General features: G+C 43.4%; 1 protein-coding gene across 1 annotated transcript in view; it reads left to right on the top strand.

Moving 5' to 3' along the window:
* The first annotated feature begins 17,252 nt into the window (after positions 1 to 17,252).
* Positions 17,253 to 20,270, top strand: part of MEI1 (meiotic double-stranded break formation protein 1) — a 172,396-nt gene continuing 169,378 nt past the window's right edge. Inside the window, exon 1 of the mRNA XM_075184181.1 lies at positions 17,253 to 17,450. Coding sequence (XP_075040282.1) covers positions 17,310 to 17,450 — 141 coding nt within the window. The 5' untranslated portion in view covers positions 17,253 to 17,309. The remainder of the gene's footprint in view (positions 17,451 to 20,270) is intronic.

The raw sequence follows: 20,270 nt of genomic DNA, 5'->3' as shown, positions 1-20,270 counted from the left end.
GCGTAGTCAGGCAGGCCGAGTCGGAAACCAAATAGCGCAGTACCACGGAGATAAGGCAAAGAATAGTCAGGAACGGTCCACGGGTCAAATACCAAACGAGCTGCGAAGTACAGAAGGGAGATCCGGAAGAGTAGTCAAAATCAAGCCAAGTATACAGAGATAGCCAGACACAGGAACTGCAGAGAGCTGAGGTATTAGAACCAATACTCTGGCACCTACATGGGGCCAGAGGGAGACTTAAATACCTGGAGGGAGGAAATGCAGGGAGAGGACTTCCGGCAATCAGCCCAGCTGATCGTCGGGATGGTTCCCGTTGCAAGGGAACCAAGCGGCCAGTGCGCATGCGCGCCCCGCGGACATGTGACCCGGACGTCCCATTGCTAGGCAACGGGACGGAAGTAGTGGCAGAGGGCGTCCGTCTCTGGCACCTGTGGGAGGTGTGGAGACGGTGCCTGACACGTTCTTTAATCTTAAAGATAGTCTGACTAGAGCACCTACATTGGGAATACGTGATTATCAAAAGCCTTTAGAGCTATACTGTACGGAAGCTGATGATTGTGCAGCAGGTGTCCTCACTCAAAAACATGGTGACACTAACAGACTGGTAGCATACTACAGTGCACAATTGGACAGTGTGGCAAGATCACCCCTTTCAGCAAATCCCCACACGCCTCTCATAATATGGAGATCCCTGATGATGAATTAGTTTGTGTGGCAGGAAGCATTGAGATGGGAGAGGAGGCGAGGGCCTCCACAAGTTCTGTTCATCAGGAGCCCATCCCTCTTTTGCCTTTTATTGAACAGCCTGCGATTTCAGTGTCAGAGTCCATTGTATTTGCTTCAGTGAATCTGTGGGTAGAGCAGAAAAGGAGGGGTAAGAAGAGTCAGGCCAGGATAGACGGTAGTGAGGGTATAGTGCTGTCAAATAACTTTCAATTTCTCTCTAGTGAGAAAGAGGGGATGGAGGAGGGTGATGTGGTGAGGATGGGGAACGGGGACTTGGTTCTTAGGCCAAGGGTGGAGAGAAAACGCAAAAAATCTAGAGATCTAGCCTTGAATGAGGTGGCTGTGTATAGAAAGCCTAAAGATAAATCCAAGGTAGCCAGGTCCTTTCTTAAGACTCCTGTAGTGAATCCTTCGGGGTCTCACTTTGTGGAGGACTTGGCCTCTTACCCTGTCCCTGATCCTGTTCCTTACCCCACCCTCTCTTCTGGTGTTCTTGTTCCCCCTGGATCAGCCCTGCAGGTGCCCCCCTTGGTTGCCAAGGACCCAGTTGCTATTTCCAACCCTGTTCCTCCTTCCGCCCATGTTTCTCCTCATTGCTTCATCCCATCCCTGGTTCCCGCTTCCTCCCCTGCCCTCCCTGCTGTTCCCCCCTCCCCTGTTCCTCCTCCCGTTCCCCCTCCTGTCCCGGCACCTGATCCGGGTGGTCCTTCCATCCTGGGTAGTGTTACAATTACTTCTGGGGAAGTGGTGGGTGGTGATGGTAATTTGGCTGCTGTTGGGCCTGGTGAGGTCCCTCCTTCCGGGGAAGAAGTGGTCCTGCGGGTGGGGGAGGCCAGTTGTAAGAGGTATGGGTCCTCGGATGAGGATTCTGCTAAACAGGTGAAAAAGAAGTGAACTGTGCCTGCTCTATAACTCTGAAGGATGGATGCCCAGCCCATTAGATTCGCTACCATTAATGTGGCATCTATAAAATCCGAACGTGCTCGTTATATGGCCTTTGATTTTTTCAGCACGGTTGAGGTTGATTTTTTATTTTTGCAGGAGACCAGATTGGGTCAGCTGGCTGACCTTCATAAAGCTAAAAGGGAGTGGAAGCGTGGGCCCTCCTACTGGTCTATTGCGGCCGAGCCGTACGGTGGGGTGGCGGCGCTTTTTACCGGCATGATAACCGTCCCGCGAGTTATAGAATTAGAAGTAGGTAGATGCATGGTCTTGGATGTCAATCTGAGAGGACACGACCTGAGGTTAATTAATTTCTATGGTCCCCAAAACACGTGGGAAAGGATGTGTCTTTTCGGTGCGATAAAGCCATACCTTTTTTCAGCCCGGCAGATAGTCTTTGGTGGTGACTTTAACACCGTCATTAGGACTAAAGACAGGGGAGTTTCAAGGACTTCTCTGGGCTATGACTCCTCTTTTCTAGTTAGTATGATTAGGCAGGCTGGTCTGGTAGATGTGCATATTCGCCATTTCCCGGGCCACACGGGGTTCACCTTTTTTAGAGGCAGTGGTAGGTCTAGGATAGACAGGTTTTTCGTTAAGGAGAGCTCGAAAACATTGGCCTCGGAGCTGAGGCCAGTAGAGTTCTCCGATCACGTTTACTTATCTATGTCCTTGAATGCCTCGGAGACTCTTTGGAAGGGTAGGGGTCTTTGGCGCCTGAACTCTAGGCTCTTAGAGGAGGAGGTGATAAGACAGTCCTTTAGGGACTTCTTTAAATACCAGGTAACACTTTTGAAGGCTCGTTGGAGTAGGTCAGAGTGGTGGGAGATGCTTAAGAAGAGGACCCGGAACTTTTTCCGCGGCCTGGTAGCCAGAAATAACTTGCTAAAAGAGAGTACCTACTTGGCACTGAGAAGGAAACTTGGATTCTTGATCTCTGGCCAGGGGGATAGTGGGGAGATCCACCGGGTGAAGGCTCAGATGAGAGAGATACAGTATGATCGGTATGCTTCCTTGATTCTGGAGAGGGATTATGGGAAGTACCAATCGCCTGACCCTTTCCAGAGCTGTAAGAACTTAGTAGATGCTAAAGAGGTGAGGGGCTTGCGCGATGCTGAGGGTGTCCTTAAGGAGGATAAGGAGGGCATTCTTGGTGTAGTGCAGTCTTTCTACTCTGATCTCTTGTTGGAGAAGTCACTTGACAGAGAAAGGATGGACCGGTTTTTGAGGGAAATTCCTGGCCTTGAAGATCTTAGTGGCTCGATTGAGTCCTTGGGCAGTGAGATAACGGTGGACGAGGTCAGGATGGCGATAGATTGGTTATCTATCGAGAAAGCCCCAGGCCCAAATGGTCTTACATCTGAGTTCTTTAAAATCTTTGGGGACATCCTGGCCCCGCGCCTCGCGGAGGTGTTTAATGAGAGCCTGGGCAGAGGATTATTGCCCCCCTCCATAAGGGTCTCTGCCCTTATTTTGTTGTCCAAGGGGAAGGATCAGTCGAGTGTTGAGAACTAGCGCCCCATCGCTCTTCTTAATACCGACAGCAAGGTTCTGGCGAAGGTACTTTTTAATAGAGTGATGCAGGTTTCCGGCCGGTTGCTCTCTCCTTCTCAGCATTGCACTGTGAAGGGTCGAAGCACTTTCAGTGCTGTCCTGGCGGTGCGGGAGGCCATTGAGCGGTGTCGTGCGGAGAAGTGGGGGAAGTACCTTTTAGCATTAGATCAGTTGAAGGCCTTTGATAGGGTAAACCATGAGTACCTTTAGGCTCTGCTTCTGTGGTATGGTCTTCCCGTCCGGGTGGTGAATTGGCTCCATACTATTAATAAGCAAGCCAAGAGCTTTCCTCTTGTTAATGGTTGGGCGGGTCCGTCCTTTAAGGTCAGCTCTGGAGTAAGGCAAGGTTGCCCCCTGAGCCCCCTCCTGTATGTGTTCGCCATAGATCCCTTCGTTGGAAGGGTTGATGACAGCTTGTTGGGGGGAGTGCTGTTGGGTCCGGAGTGTCCTTTAAAAGGTAGTGGCCTACGCTGACGATGTTACTGTTGTCTTGTCGAGTTACGCAGAAGCAAAGGAGGTAACAACTCTGGTCTGTGGGTATTCCGAGGCCAGTGGCTCGTTAGTAAACCAGGAAAAGAGTAAAGTTTTTTGGATGGGGGAGGAGGGTTGTGAATTCAGCCTTCCAGACAGTCTCCAACGGGCTAGTGATAAGGTCAAAATTTTAGGGATTCATTTGGGCCCTGGCAATTATGGCAAGCAAAATTGGGAACTTAGGCTGGAGGAAGCTTCCCTGAAGGTAGAGAGCTGGAAGAGGTGGAAACACTCTCTCCGGGAAAGGGTGGACCTGATCAAGACCTTCCTGATCCCGGTGTTCCTGTATATCAGCTATGTGTGCCTTCTACCGGAGTCTTTGTGGTCTAGGGTCTATGCAGTTTTCTTCCAGCTCCTCTGGGGGAATAGGCTGAACCTGGTCAAGCGGGCTGTGACCTACCGCCAGAGGAGGGATGGTGGCCTAGGTATGATTAACACAGTGCTCTTCTTTAGCACAACTTTTTTGAAAATACACCTAAGTAGTCTCCTAGTTGAGGCCCCTCCTCGGTGGGTGGCTTCAGGGTGTGGGTGGATCCCTTCCTCAGTGCGTGGTATGGGGGAGGCGCGGTGAAAAGTTTCAGGGTCCGGCATGGGTATATCCCGGCCTACGTTTCCTTGGGATTGAAGGTGACAAGGCGTTGGGGCCTGGTGGCGGGACAAGTCGGGAGCTCTTCTAGGTGGGAGATGGAGAAGAAAGTCCTGCACTCCCACTTCTGGATTCCGCTGTCACTGAAGGATTGCCCGGGTGATGTGAGTTCGGTTGGGCTTTCCCTGATTAATTCAGGGAGAATCCCGTTGAAGCTATGGGACATTGCCTGGCTCTCCTTTCACGGGAGACTCTATGTGAGAGGGAACCTCAAGTACAGAAATGCTGATGATCGTGGCTGCCCACGGGAGGAATGTCTAGGGTGGAGGAGACTATGGACCATTTCTTGCTTCAGTGTCCCTTTAACGTAGAGGTTTATAAAAGAGTTTCCGGGTCCCTGGGGATCCCCTGCCTTTTGGGGCTGTTACTCTGGATGGGTTTACGGGGCATTCAAGGCCAGGTGGAGGGCTTTTGATTTCTGCACCCTTTTTTTAGTCAGTCTAGTGGTCAGATATTTCACGTGGAATGCACAGTGTCAGGTGTCCATCAGGCATAAAATCCTTCCCTGTGAAGTGGTGGTCGGTAACATTCTCCAAGAGGTTTGGAAATTGAGGGATCTGGAGAGGAGCCGGATGGCCAATGCTAACTGGATCAGACTCTGGTAGGGTTTGAGGCCTCCGTAGCGAGGTCTAAGTCCGGTGTCTCATCACTCTGTGCGGCTTTTCTTACTGTCCTTTCACTCCCTAGATTTTGTTAGATAAAAGTATTTCTTTAGTATGGCTGCCATACATCTACAGTTTGCTTTTTCGTGGCGGGTGTAGTATTTTGTATGTACTGTATTGTGTTCTGTTAATTAAATGTAATAGAGTGTGTAATACCCTTACAGCGCTACATAAACCACTTCTGCAAATCAGTGAGTTGCAACCTAACACCTAGGTATAAATAACAGATAGAAAAAATGTATAAATCACTTTTTTGCGCTGTGGTTTCCCAAACAAGACAAAATTGAGTAGATATTGAAAAAAACAGTAATGAATATACTTATTGTTGTTGATGTGAAATTCGATTCCCTTCAGATGATCATACACAAGTTTTCACGTTGGCAATCAGACCATATGAAAAGAAAGAGAGTATACAATAGTGTAACACTGTAAAATACAAATAATATGTATCTCTGAGTCCAAATGATATATAGAATATCCAATCCTATTGTTGCCTTCAATCAATATTTCACCATAGGTAACAAAATTATTATTCCAAGTTGATGTATGATGTGGGATATCCCACAATCCAATCTACTTACAATGTAGATTCTTTAAAATTGGCACTTCAGAATATTAATCTCCGCTCCTCCTTTCTTCTCCAAAGTTTCTCAGTAAATATATGGAAGAAAGAGGTGTACCTTTTAGGTTGTAGTTAAAAACATTTATTTAATAAAAACATACATATTCATACCGCGGAGTAATGAGTGGTCAGCATTTCACATGTAAGCCATCCCAGCGGGCAGATCGCGTGCACAGACAATTATCCACAGGTGAACAGTAGCGTCCCAATAGCTGCACAGTTCTAAATGAACAAGACTGGAATCCCCGTCTGAACGAGTCCCGTCTTGGCCGGCATACACGGAAGGAACACAGCAGCAATCACCAACTAGTTTCGATCCTAGTCACTGGATCTTTCGTGAGGTTGAGAAAGATCCAGTGACTAGGATCGAAACTAGTTGGTCTTTTGCTCTCCTTCACCTTTTTCCCATTTCACACTGTGTCCTGCATGGTGATTTTGCTCCCCTTCACCTGTCTCCCCTGTTTCACACTGTGCCCTCCATGATGCTATTGCTCTCCTTCACGTGTCTCCCCTGTTTCACACTGCCACTCCATGGTGCTTTTGCTCTTCTTCACCTGTCTCCCATTTCACACATGCCCTCCATGCTACTTCTGCTCCCCTTCACCTGTCTCCTGTTTTACACTGCGCCCTTCATGATGCTTTTGCTCTTCTTCACCTGTCTCCCCTGTTTTACACTGCGTCTTTCATGCATTTGCACTCCTTCATCTGTTTCCCGTTTCACACTGTGCCCTCCTTGCTGCTTTTGCTCCCCATCACCTGTCTCATCTTTTTTACACTGCCCACTCTATGCTGCTTTTGGTCCCCTTCACCTGTCTCCCGTTTTACACTGTGCCTTCCATGCTTCTTTTGCCCCCCTTCACCTGTCTCCTGTTTCACACTGCGCCCTCAATGCTGCTTTTGCTCTCCTTCACCTGTCTACCCTGATTCACACTGTGCCCTCCATGCTGCTTTTGCTCCCCTTCACCTGTCTCCCCCATTTCACACTGCTCCTTCCATGCTGCTTTTGCTTCTCTTCACCTGTCTTCGTTTCACACTCTACCCTCCATGCTGCTTTTGCTCTTTTTCACCTGTCTCCCCCATTTCACACTGCGCTCTCCATGCAGCTTTTGCTCCCCTTCACCTGTCTCCCGTGTCAAAGTCGTATAATTGCATGAAAGAAAGTATATTAATATTGTTTTACCATGCGATTGCTATCAGTACGCCATGCGTTACATGTCATGGAGCAATCGCACGATAAAGCACGCACGCATGCACTTGCACTTTCACATTCATTTATATATATTTCATATTTATAATGGTTCCATTCCACAGTCGTTTATGAGCAGATGTTATATGGTTTATAGTTGTATATTATAAGGTTATATGTACACTTTAGTGATATTTTAAGTTCAGGTCATGGAAGCATGTCATGTCTGGTATCATTCTAATCCCCTATTTATCCACAGTTGTTCAGTTCATTTGCCGAAAGGATCGCACATTGCGTGTGGTAGTTATCAATGATAGGGAATAAATGATTGGAATGATATTGTCTGTGTAATGCTATAGACCAGTTTGAACCAGTTCTGGTGGGAAAACTAAGTATGCATTATCTGGAAAGCAGACCCCCACCCTTGGAATGTTGACCCCCACCCTTGGAGGGGATTGTTTGAACTGACCTATGGACTGCTTTACACTGGACCTTCCTGGAGCCTGAACCTATGGAAACTTGCCAAGTCACCTGCATTGTCTTCACTGTATCACTAAATGTATATATACAGCTCCCTGCAACCAGATAAACAGTCACACTGACCAGAGTCTTCTGGACTGAAGGACTGTCTAGCTGGATCCAGCAGAGAGCGCAGTGCATGTATGTATGTATCAGGTATCGGCTGTACTGTACTTATTTATTGAACTGCTAAACTTTTACTTTTGCTAAATAAATTGCTTGTGCTTTGGAACCACACAAATCGCATAGACAATGCTTAATGGAAAACGATGAAATTACCATAATACCCGTTTCACACTGCACCTCCATGCTGCTTTTGCTCCACTTCACTTACCTTTCTATCAACTTCTTTCTTCTCTTCTGTTTTCTTTTCTTCCTCTTGTGGTTGCCTACTCTCCCGGACATTCTGGGAGACTCCGAATTTCTGGGAGGACTCCCGGGAGAGCAGGACAACCTCCCGGATCCCAGCTGTTTTGTAAATTGAATGGGGAGAGGCTTAATGACCAGAATCACCCGTCATCACGTCCTCGTCCCGTCGGTATAGGCCAAAAATGGCGATGAGAGGTTAGGGGGCAGGGCCAATGACACAATTATCTGAGCCCCGCCACACAAACACCCACCTGCCCCCTGAACCTCTAAGAAAATGATTTGCAAAAGGTGTGAACTTTGTGTGAAGGCAGGAGGAGGGCCACCGGATATCTGACGTATTACTAGGCTCAGTGTCAGACTGGGGCATAAAGAGCCCACTGGGAGACTGCAACACTAAGGGCCCACCAAAGGGTATGTAGTTAGCCATCATAGAGGCGGAACCAGACACTAGAGGGGGAGTGGTCAGTCCACGAAGGACAGCTAGCACCTTAGTGTAGTATATAAAGAATGCAGTGTGTGTATAAAGAATACAGTCTTGACCTGCCCCTTAGATTGGGCAGAACAGTCACCAAAAATCAGGCTTGGCTAACCTGTGGCACTCCAGGTGTTGTGAAACTACAAGCCCCAGCATGCTTTGCCAAAATATAGCAGCTTATTGCTGGAAGGGTATGCTGGGACTTGTAGTTTCACAACACCTTGAGTACCACAGGTTAGCCAAGCCTGCGCTAGACTCAGAACATTTGACAGACTGTCCTACCTGTTGTTGTCACTTTTATCACCTGTGGCTGCTGGTTTCTTTAGTTGCGGCTTGTCTGGATCCTGGAATGTTGAGGGCCCTATTTGAAAAAATAATGGGTACATTTAGAAACGCCAACCTTCCCTGCCATTAAATCAACAGCACCCACATTTAAAAATTAGGCCTCTCTCTAGCCTCAACATTAAAGTAATAGTGCTCACATTTGATAAATAGATCTATTTCCCTCCAACCGACCCCAACATCAAATTAATAGTATTCCCATTTAATAAATAAACCTATTACCCTCCCTCCAAACAGCCCCAACAATAAATGAATAGCATTTATGTTTAATACATCCATTTCCCACAACCATTCCCAGCATTAAATAATTAATATTCACATTTAATAGATAGCCCTCCTCCCCACACTCAATTATAGACCCAAACCACCCTAGCATTAAATGAAAGGTCCCATTACCCCCTCCCTCTAGTGTTCTTTGTATAGCCTGTCGGGGAACCAATGCATGGTGCCCTCATTATCGATCTCTGATAACCTGATTTCCTATTAGCATAATTCTGTCGACAGGAGAGGAAGTGAAACACAAACAAGGTGTTGCAGTTTCAAAATCAGCTCTGAGGGTCTTTGCAGGCTGGCCCTTTATTTATACCTAGGGTCCATCATTAACTGGTTAACAAGTACATATAAGGAAATCTCTTTAGCTCAGCAAATATTTCTTTGCAACAACAATACATATAAGGCAACATCCTTTGTTCAGTGCTACGTGCTTTTCCTCTCGGCCGTTTCCTTCAGTCTGGCATCCTGCTGTCTGTTCCATAGGAAACATTTGTTTTTCTTCAAGGCGTAGTCCTGCATCTGTAGTATAGTTTTTAAGGCATTTCACACATATATTTGTACATCTTAATAACTATTAATTGTTTTATACCCTCACAATCCCCTCTTTTTATTACATTAAACAAATATACATGTGTTTCCTGACCCTTCCTATCATGTCATGATACAGGGCTACCTGGTTCTCAAGCTACATTTACCCAGATTTTGACCTAAAGTATCCATGTGGATAGAGAATTAATCATTCACAAGAGAAAGTATCCTCAAATCATTTATTCTTTCCCTAGCAGTATTCCACTGCAGTATACACATGTCATTTTTGCTTGATAGGGGTTATTCCAATTACATGAGGTACATACTTTTTGAGTTTGATTAAAATATGTTGGTACCGGAGTCATGGCCCGATTAACCATTTTTCTAAACGTAAAAGGACAAATAACAATTCCATAAAATCAACAGGATCAAAACCACTATTATTACCAGTATTGGATTACCTTAAAAATACCTGTTGCAGTGGGGGAATTACCTGTGAACACATCCCACCAATGGTGTTGCAGATTATCTTTTAATTGATGAGCTACATATTTTAATTCCTGTGCTTCTATTATTGTCTGCATTTGTGCATGATTAGCTGAATAGTTTACCTGTGCCATATGCTCTGCCAGGCACTGGGTGTTGTTTATAGCATTGATTATCCCCAGAAGATTAATAGTCAAGTTATAGGAGGTAGTTTAAATGGGATAAATTGCTGATATATATTGTCTTTCCTATCCTTATAGAATATATAAGTCTCATTTCTCCATATTAGATGTGTAACATTTTGGATACATCCTGAAAATGGATTAGTCAAGTTATACATTTCTATAGTTTGTTTGTCATGGGTTATGAAGCACACTATTTGTGGTGCTACTTCTATAAACATATAATTTCTCCTGTCATGGAGCTCCCAATTACAGACACTAGTTGGATGTTCTAGCTTACAAGGTTCATAAACTTGAGTGTTTTGAGAGCACACTATTCCATTATCTGTATTTGAACACAATCCTAAGTTATGTGTGTTGTTTTTATCATCTATAGACTCCCCTTTTATCTGCGGGATCCATAATTGTGTTCCACCGACCTGGGCATAGAGTGGGATAGGCAATATGAGGAATTTACACATTATCACGGTCCTCAGTATACTGTATGTCTGAAAACTTCCTATGCACCAGTTTTCTGTACACTTCACACCCATTCTTCTTGATTACTACCTTCTGAACTTTATTTACTGGCGTATACATCTGTATATACATTATCTGTACTGTTACTAGTGCTATGCACATTATCACACAGAAAGGATTCATGGTGCTTCAATTTTCACCGTCAGCTTTTTGCAGTGAGACGCGTGGACCCAGGTGTCTTTTCCTTAAAACTTAACAGAAGTGGGAGTAGTCAAGACCACTTGATATGGACCATCAAATTTGGGTTCCAAAGTTTTCCTCATGTGCCTTTTTAGGTAGACCCAATCTCCTGGTTGCAAGGCATGTGTTCCTGTATCGTTATTTGGATCTGGAATGGAGGAGAAAACTTGAGAGTGCACATTAGTCATTATCTTTGTAAGCTGTATTAAATAATCAGTTAGATCTGCATGATTATGTTGTAATTGCTGAGGAAAATAACACCCTGTCTTGGGGTTCCTCCAAACAATATTTCATAAGGGGACAACTTATGCTTCTTTCCTGGTGTTGTTCTAACTGTATATAGAGCTAAAGGTAGACAATCTACCCAGGTTTTTCCTGTTTCTGCAATCATTTTCTGAATTTTTAACTTTAATGTGCCATTCAATCTTTCCACTTTTCCACTTGCCTGAGGCCTAAAGGGGGGTATGAAAGGCTTGCTGTATCCCCATATCCTTCATTATATTTTGCATTACTTCACTTATTAGTTTCTTGGCAGTGTTTTTAGCTGTTGCCTTAAGCTGGGTACAATGGCTTTGGTGTGTTCTTCTGTAGTGTTTTCACTACCTGACCTGGATTGTATTTTCTGCATATCACACAGGCTGCTGCATATGCCGTAGCTGCAGCATTGAATCCTGGTGCTAGCCAATGTCCTAAGACAATATTGGTCATAGCTTCTTAAGAATTGTGGACCAGGCCATGTGCCAATTGAGTCATCATAGGGTATAGGCTTCTGGGCAGATAATACTTATTATCCATTCTCCAGAGCCCTCCCTGACATGTAGCACCTTCTTTTTCCCAGGATTTTATGTCTATTGAGGAGACTTTTTCCTGGATCTTCTGCAGTATATCAAGGGTTACAGGCTCTACAGGGTTTTCACCCTGTTTCACATGACAGACCTGCACCCTGGGCATAAGGGCTGCCTGTTTAGCAGCAGCATCTGCCTTGGCATTTCCCATAGCCTCCCTAGTCTTTTCTTTAGCAGAAAGGTGGGAGTGGTTGTTGTGGTGACCCTTCATAATAATACCTGGAACCGTCAACAAATAAGTTCCAATCTGCATTAGGTATAGGGACATCTGTCACATTTTCTAACTCCTTCATGTTCTAGTTTCATTAGTTCAGCACAGTCATGTGACTCGGAAAAGGGAAAATTTTTGTGTGTATTTTGTCTGGTACTGATACATTCCTCCCTTTCTGATTCATCAAGGGTGGGTACCTCTCTTCCCTCTGTTGAATCTGCTTTAACTGGGAACAGTGTAGCAGAATTCAAAACTGTGCACTTTTTAATTGTTACATGTGCAGGACTTAGTAATGACACCTCGTACTTAGTGAGCCTTGCTGTGGGCAGATGCTTTGTTTTTGCTTGGTTTAGTATTTCTGTAACTGCATGTGGGACCTGTATGGTTAATGGATAGTCTAGTACTATGTCTGCCACTTTATCTTTTAGCAAAGCTGCAACTGTCAATGCCCTTAATTCCTTGGTATTTTGTGGTGGCTTTACCTACTGGATTGCAGTTATCCTGTCCTGTGTGAGGTGTCTGGTACCTTGCAATGTTGCTGCCCTAAAATGTTAATTAATAATATAGTCTCTTCCTGACACCCCTCATTCGTTTGGCAACATGGTAATAAGTCATCTACATATTAGAAGAGTGTCTTGTTTTTATTCAACAGCTGCTGGAGCCTGTTCTAGTAATTGTGTACAATGTATTAAACACCTCTGTAACCAACACCTCCCCAGAACCTACAGTTTTGTTTTCCTTTTCTTTCTGCTACTCCAGCAGGACCAACTACTTCATTTATTTGACTCTGTGAAATAGCCTGTGTCACTGAATCTCCTGCTGCTGCATCCGACATATAGTTGTATGCGGGTGGGGCAGGAGTTTCTTTTGGTTTCAATTCACCTGGTCTAGGGGTCTGACATTAAATCACACACAAATGTTTACCTAACATTCTCTCAACTGAATATACTTTCAGCAGGCATACATTTATCCATAGAGGCAACACTAAAAAATAAATCATTTACACCTACAATAGAACTAAACGACCTAGCTGGAGTCCTAACATTGTATCTCAAGTCAAATTACTAACAAAAATCCCTTTAAATCAATATCCAGAAATGTGGTAAAATTATACTAATACAAGTTTAAAAATGGAAAAACAGAAAAGATTATTCTTTCAGTAATCCACAAAACACTCTCTTTCTTGCTAAAAGAGGAAGAAAAAGATAAATATAACTGATATGTTACAGCATACAGTTGTGGAACTACAAGTCCCAGCATTCAATTAGCTTCAATGTGTTGTTACCACTGCAGAGATATTTCAATTACTCTTGAATTACTGAAGCACACGTGAAAACCTCTTTTCTATCAACCACATATATTGTCAAATAAGTCCTTCTCTTTCACACTGAACAAACTGTGGAGAGAATCTGCAACTTCATTCCCCCTCTGCTCATATCCCCCCTCCTTTTCTCAACACACTGAAGTCTTTTACACAGAATAGGAAGGGGAGGACATTCCATTCTCTGTCTCTCACTCACAGGTAGTAAGACAGAAACAAAACAAAAACTAAAAAATATGCACAATGTGTAATTTGTCTTTTTTTTTTTTCCCAATTCATTTTGTACAACCAATACAAAACGTATTATATCAGGCGCTAAAAACATAGCAAAAGAGAATATATGAAAAATAAGACTGCAGCTAGACGTGGGATAGTGAATTCCCACAATAAATACACAAGCAGAAAAAGAATAGTCCAGCGCATTTCTCAAGTTTCAATAGCCAAAAAGAATGACCCTCTGAATTTAAAAGGCTTTCTCAAATTTCTACCAGCACAAATACTGTTAACTCTAAATCCTTCAGTGGCTAATTTAAATATTATTGTACACCTTTCTTCAACAATAGACATATAAAGCAATATGTCAAAATATAACAAATGCAAACAATGAATCTTACCAGAACTAAAAGGGTGAGTATTCTTGAACCTTCACATCAAACTGATGAATCTTAGAAGACACAGAAATAACAACGACCTTTTTAGAGCAGAATAAAACTTCTACTCACCGCGGTTTTGTCGTTCCTAGTTCTGCCTCTCCCCGACTCCTTCGCAGTTTTCAGGAAGATTTTCGAAGCTCACTGTGGCCTCTAAGTATGTTAAAGGCAATAGACCTTTTGCCACCAGTAAAATCCCTTCTAATTCAGGTGTACGGTGCACACTGGAGAATTGATCTGAGACTCACACTGTTGTCTGGATTAATCAGTTCTGTTTTACTGAAACTGGTATACTAATATTTATACATAAAACATGGCACACTCTCTTGAGGTTACATAGTATAATAACAAACAAAATCCTTTACATTGTAGTTATGACCTACAATCAATTGAACAAAGACATCTGTAAATCTTTCTGACTTAGAGCAGAACAGACAGCTTATCTTGCCTATCTTTACTAAAAGTGAGTTATATCTAAGTTTTTGAAGCAGAACCACTCATCCTTAAAACAGTTAATCTAATTGGAATTTCTTTACCTATGAAGGTCTGTAGTTAGTCATTTTTAACTAATTGACTTCTACATTAACTATGAAAGCTATTGATTGCTTAATTAAAAATATCATAATTTCTTTTACAGGGAGTAGTTGTCCTGACATCCCTTCTAATGGGTGACTATGTGGGTCTGATGGTGCACTTGGGGGTGGCTGAGTAGGAGGCAAGTTTACAGTTGTATGTCCCTGGATGTCTTCTAACATCTCCTCCTTTACCATTTGTTCTTGTTCTATTTGTCTACATGCCCTTACCCATGCTGATACTTGGGGGTAAATGTACAAGGCAGCGCCACTTTAAATTTAAGCGCTGAAGACGCCGATCTCGCCGGAGTTAAAGAATCCGGACATTGATACATTTACCCCTTGGTGTTCTTTATTATTTCTAGTAATACTATGTTCTTTCTCAAAATCTAGCATTCCTGCCTTCCTAAAGATGATATGGATTTCTCTAACAGCCACAATACCTTCTCTTTCCTTAACTAGATCCGCAGGAGTGTATGATGTCTGTACCATCATACCTTTACTGCCCTAGGCCCCCCATTACTGCAGTTTTGGGAATACCGGCCCCTAGTGTGCCTGAGAAGTGACTGTTATTCTATATATATATATATATATATACACACCTATTTCTTTAAATCCTGTTATGGATTGCTTGATCAACTTGGGTACATACTTTCCTGATATTTTATTTATTAATGGACATGTAAGTAGCCCTATCCTTCTAATGTTTTCTGATAAAAAATGACATATTTGCCACCATCCCAATCCTATTTGGGTTTTCAGATAGTCTGGACAACCATGACTTCCAACTATTGCTGTATATATCGTTGGATTAAAAATTCCCTCCTTATGTTTACCATGTTTACTGAACAATCAGTGTCAGTTCCTATCACCGCTATCAATTTACTAGTTTGTATGATTAATGCCTTTTGAATTATAACAACATATTTACAGTCTGGACAACTAAGATTATTTTCTGACATTTATACTCCCCACAGCATGTCTCTAATTCCCTCCACTCCCCTTGATGTTTTTATGAAACAATATATTAATACTAGCACAATTATTACTATTAAAATAATTCCACCAATACACTCAACTATTTCTTCTGAAGGTGTCATCTAATCTTTGTAAAGACAATAGACAGTAGACAATAGACAGTGGACAGTAGACAGACCTATCCTCCGACCTCAGGCGCCCCTTAACAGAGGTACCTACAAGGAAATGCGAAGGACCCTTTCCAGAATCACTGAGCAACCTTTCTGCACTTTTACCGTGTTACTCAGTTGTTACTTCTTTCAACCTCTAAGAGAGCTGAGGACCCTTATAGACTGATAGCTGGCCCAGTGATCGCACGTTACACAAAACAAGGTCAAGCCTCACTTGCATGTGCAAGGTACAGTCTTTGATCAGATCAGTCTTTTCAAGGTTATGTTGTCCCCTTATACATCTCTTATCAGTACAATATCACTCAATCTTTACAGGAGCGAAGGATTCTTATAATGACCTCTCAAACCCAAGGACAATCATCTACACAGAACAAGGCGAGGTCTCAGCAACAAGAATAGAGAAATGCCTTTGATTATCGAGGTCAATTAATAAGTTATGTATTTGCATCCTTTTATATACATCCTGTATCGACACAAACACATACATTCACTTATCTATTTTTCACAAAAAAACAAATATATCAGGAAAACAGGTTATTCAGTAATTGTTCAAATACCCGTTATACCATCCCCTACTGAACCCCACCTTATATCTCTTATAAGAGAATTCTGTCTCATGCTGCAAGTCCTGTAATTTGGAGGAAAAAGATATATCCACTAATATTAAATAAAGTAAAAAAAATTTACTTACCCATATTTTGATTGATGCAGCCTCTCTGCTCCTTAGTCCTTCAGCGGCGGCGGGAGCATAAGACAGTCAGCTGACAAGAGGAGGGGGCGCAGCTGCGATCTTATTTGAAAGATGACTGGCTGTCACTGACAGTCATCTGCAGCAGCAGGAACGCCGAGGAGGGCAGCGGGGACGCCGAGGACACCGATCCCCAGGTGAGCTGGAAGGGCTCCACCCACTTCTAGAAGGGGGTGTGGCCGTAAGGCAGCGGGGCCTACCGGTGATTTTTCCGGTATCCCGGTGGGCCAGTCTGACGCTGCCTAGGCTGCAAAAGCAATGCGGGTGGGCCATGAGTTTGACACCCCTGCTGTACAAATATTGCCAAGTATATGCTCTACATCACCCCCTGAATGTCCTTTAGAACACACTTGCTGCATAAGAGACACTTGTGTTTGGATCTCTAATACATACTTACCAACTTTCTGTTGGTGAAATCCGGGAGCCTGCAGAGGAGGTGGGCGTAACGGGGGGGCAGGGCTCCAAATGGCGCCATTTTGGACCCGCCCCCATGACGTGATGACGCAAAATGCGTCATTTGACAGCGGGGGGGGGGGGGGCAAACGCCGCGATTCACCGGGAATCGCGGCGTTTGGGACTTAATTCTGCCCACTTCACTAGGAAGTGGGCAGAATTATCCAGATGCTGGGGATTGCCACACTCTCGCAAAATGCGGGAGTCTCCCGGATATTTCGGGAGAGTTGGCAAGTATGCTCTAATACACAGTGGTTAATCGAGTTAATATCATGTTTTTCATTTATAAACAAAACCATGGGACTCTTGCAGTAAAGAACGATTAAGCATATATGCTGAGCAATTATTCTTGTAACTGTGAACTGAATTATAAAATGAACTGCATCTCATCGATTTCATACATGTAAGCAAAAATAAATTGTAAGCCCCAATAAAGCCATTGAATGATATTGCTTTGATTTATTTTTCTACACACGTATAAACATTCTCCTTCCGTTTGTTTAATCACCATCTAAAATCAATCGCAACACGTTCAGCTCGACCAATCAGTATGCAGGGAAAGAGCGGGAACGGACTTCGATGTGCCCACAGTACTATGTCTTGATAGTGACAAAACGGAATGTCTATAACAGGGGAACAGATGTACGAACGAGTCCATTATCGGCATGACCCTCGCTGGCTTCTTCCAGGACTGGAGGGCGGAGAGAATTCTCTCTGCTTGGCTTGTGTTGTAGAGATGATCGAGGACGAAACTGCCTCAGTGAGTGGTTGCAGAGTAGTATACCTGAGCGAAATATTTCTGTGTTAAAATAGCAAACTAATACGGGTTGCCTGAATGTAAAGCTTATAATTAATATGCTTCAAGTTAGGCAACCTGTAGCAGACTTGCTTTTGTGAACTGAATATATTTAATTACAATACAATACATTACGAACGGTGGCCCCCTCGGAAGCAATGGAAATCAAAGCTTTACAGCAACAAGTTCCTACATTTTAGTTTATTTAATAAACTTTCAACTATAGATTTAGTTAGAATAGAAACATCATTCATTGTACTTCTATAAAGTGACTTGAAATAAATCTGTGATGTTGATAGCAATTGGCTTTGAAAGATGCTGAACTCAGTGGGTATATTGAATAATTCAACTATGACATTATGGCAGAGGTGGCCAAACAGATTGTGATTTACCTGTAGATCTCTTCCAGTAATCTGGTACTAGCACTAGTTTGCAAGTTGTGTACCTCCCAAATTGTTTTTTTTTTCTTTGGCTCCTCAGCTGCATCTGTATGAATGAAACAAACCGGAAACTGCATTCCATTGTAGATGCATTTGCATGAATGGTCTATCCGCTTAATATCTTGCTGATCTAGACTGCAAAACTATGTGTAACAAGCTTCTTAAATTTATGACTTAATACATTTTGCATAGGATTTACTACCTTGTTTGCTGTGCAGAGACCGCTATTTGACAAGTAGTACTGTGGACATCTGTCCACCAACTTCTTTTGTGGAAACAATAATTAGAGCACAGATATCTATCTGTGCTCTAATTATTGTTTCCACAAAAGAAGATGGTGCTTATACTTTTGAGCAGGAATACCCATGGAATATGATTCAGCTATATATTTTTAGTTCATATTCAGGGGCGTATTGGCCATCAAACCTACCTAGACTGTTTATGATAGGCTGGTGGCCTCATTGGGCCATGTAATGTGTTTTTTTTTTTTCTGATTTAAAGAAAATAAAAATGATTTGTTTATATTTCACCCAGCATTGGAGGTGACTCATAGGGAAATTAATCAAGGGCTACTTTATGTTCCCATTCCACCACTGTTCATATTGCAAATTTTTGAATTAATATATATTTGTATTTTTCATATATTTTATTGGATCATGCTCACCTTTTTACCTTTACTATTATTAATAGAATACAATTTAAAGCAAATCACAGAATCTAGTAAGGGCTTATTATTATTATTATTATTATTATTATTATAAGAATTGCATATATGTGTTTTTAATCAAATAATTTAATCTTGTGCACCAAAGAACACAAACCACTAGGATTTTTAAGTATTATTATTACTACTTTGAACCCTAAATACTAAGGACAATTGGAGCTCCTCCTTAGTACTTTAGGGCTATACTGTATGTGGACGACAAGTTTCACTCATCTTTAGCACTGAAGGGTTTAAAGCAACCCCATGAAAATATTAGATCAGTTCTTTTTTTAACATATATCAATGCGGAAGGCTATAAATAACACCTTGGTAATTACCAGTTTTCCGGGTTGATGACTCAATTAATAATGACAGTACTTACCAAAAAATTAGGATTACCAGAAATCTGACATACAAAACGGACTTATCATAACACACCCACACACTGTACGAATCGGTACGGTTCATATTAATTACGACAGAGGAAAATGCAGCCTGTGATATTCATGTCACTTAAGAGCACGACACTGACATTTCTGGCTTTAAAGCGGCAATGGTGGGGACCTGCTGCCTATAGTATGTAGAACCTGTAACCCTATCCCCAACCATAACCCTTAACCCCTAACGTTCACATCGGGTCCACGCATTTCTAGATCGTCTAATTGAACAGTTTAATTGCACTTTAAAATCCACATTGAAAGGGTTTATTGAAACTGAAGTGGTGGGACAAACTTCTCCCGTACTTGTTTGCTGTATGAGACAACTCTTTATGGGAGAAAACATTGTGGTTTCCTCCATCTCCTTTGAGAGCCATGGGAGCAAAAGCCATAAAAGTGAGAGAATGTCTTACAATAGGTTGTGCATATGCGCAATCGCCTGGATTTAGTTGGTCAATTAGCAAGTGAGAATTTATTAACTATGCAAAAGGCATAGAGCAGCGGTTCCAAAAGCTGTCACAGGGGTGCCGCTGGAAAGTCAGGAAAAAACAAAACATAAACTCACCAATCCGTGCGGCGCCGGGACCCAGTATCCTCTTATCTCACGCAGCTTGTCACTATATAGTGACAAGCTGCTTGAGAGAGAGGGAGAATGCCTGGTCCCGAAACCGCGCGGATTGGTCACTATAGTGACAAGCTGCGTGAGAGAGAGAGGGAGAATGCTGGGTCCCGGCGCCACGCGGATTGGTGAGTTTATGTTTTTGTTTTGTTTTTTTTAGCCGGAACTGAGGCCAGAGGAGGGGACAGCGGGGCAGAGGAGGGTGACAGTGTGACAGAGGAGAGGGGGCAGCGTGACAGAGGCCAGAGAAGGGGGACAGTGTGACAGGCGGCAGAGGAGGGGGGCAGTGTGACAGGGGGCAGAGGAGGGGGACAGTGTGACAGAGGGCAGACGAAAGGGGACAGCTTGACAGAGGGCAGAGGAGGGGGGCAGAGGAGGGGGGCAGCGTGACAGAGGAGGGGGACAGTGTGGTAGAGGAGGGGGACAGAGTGGCAGAGGAGGGGGGCAGAGGAAAGGGGACAGCGTGACAGGGCAGAGGAGGGGGACAGCGTGACAGAGGGCAGAGAAGGGTGGCAGAGTGAGAGGGAGCGTGACAGAGGAGGGGGACAGCGTGACAGAGGGCAGAGGAGGGGGGCAGCGTGAGAG

The sequence above is a fragment of the Mixophyes fleayi genome, chromosome 8, assembly GCF_038048845.1.
Source record: "Mixophyes fleayi isolate aMixFle1 chromosome 8, aMixFle1.hap1, whole genome shotgun sequence".
Lineage (NCBI taxonomy): Eukaryota > Metazoa > Chordata > Amphibia > Anura > Limnodynastidae > Mixophyes > Mixophyes fleayi.
Note: the sequence above shows the minus strand (reverse complement) of the source record. Positions and strands in the feature narration are given on the sequence as shown.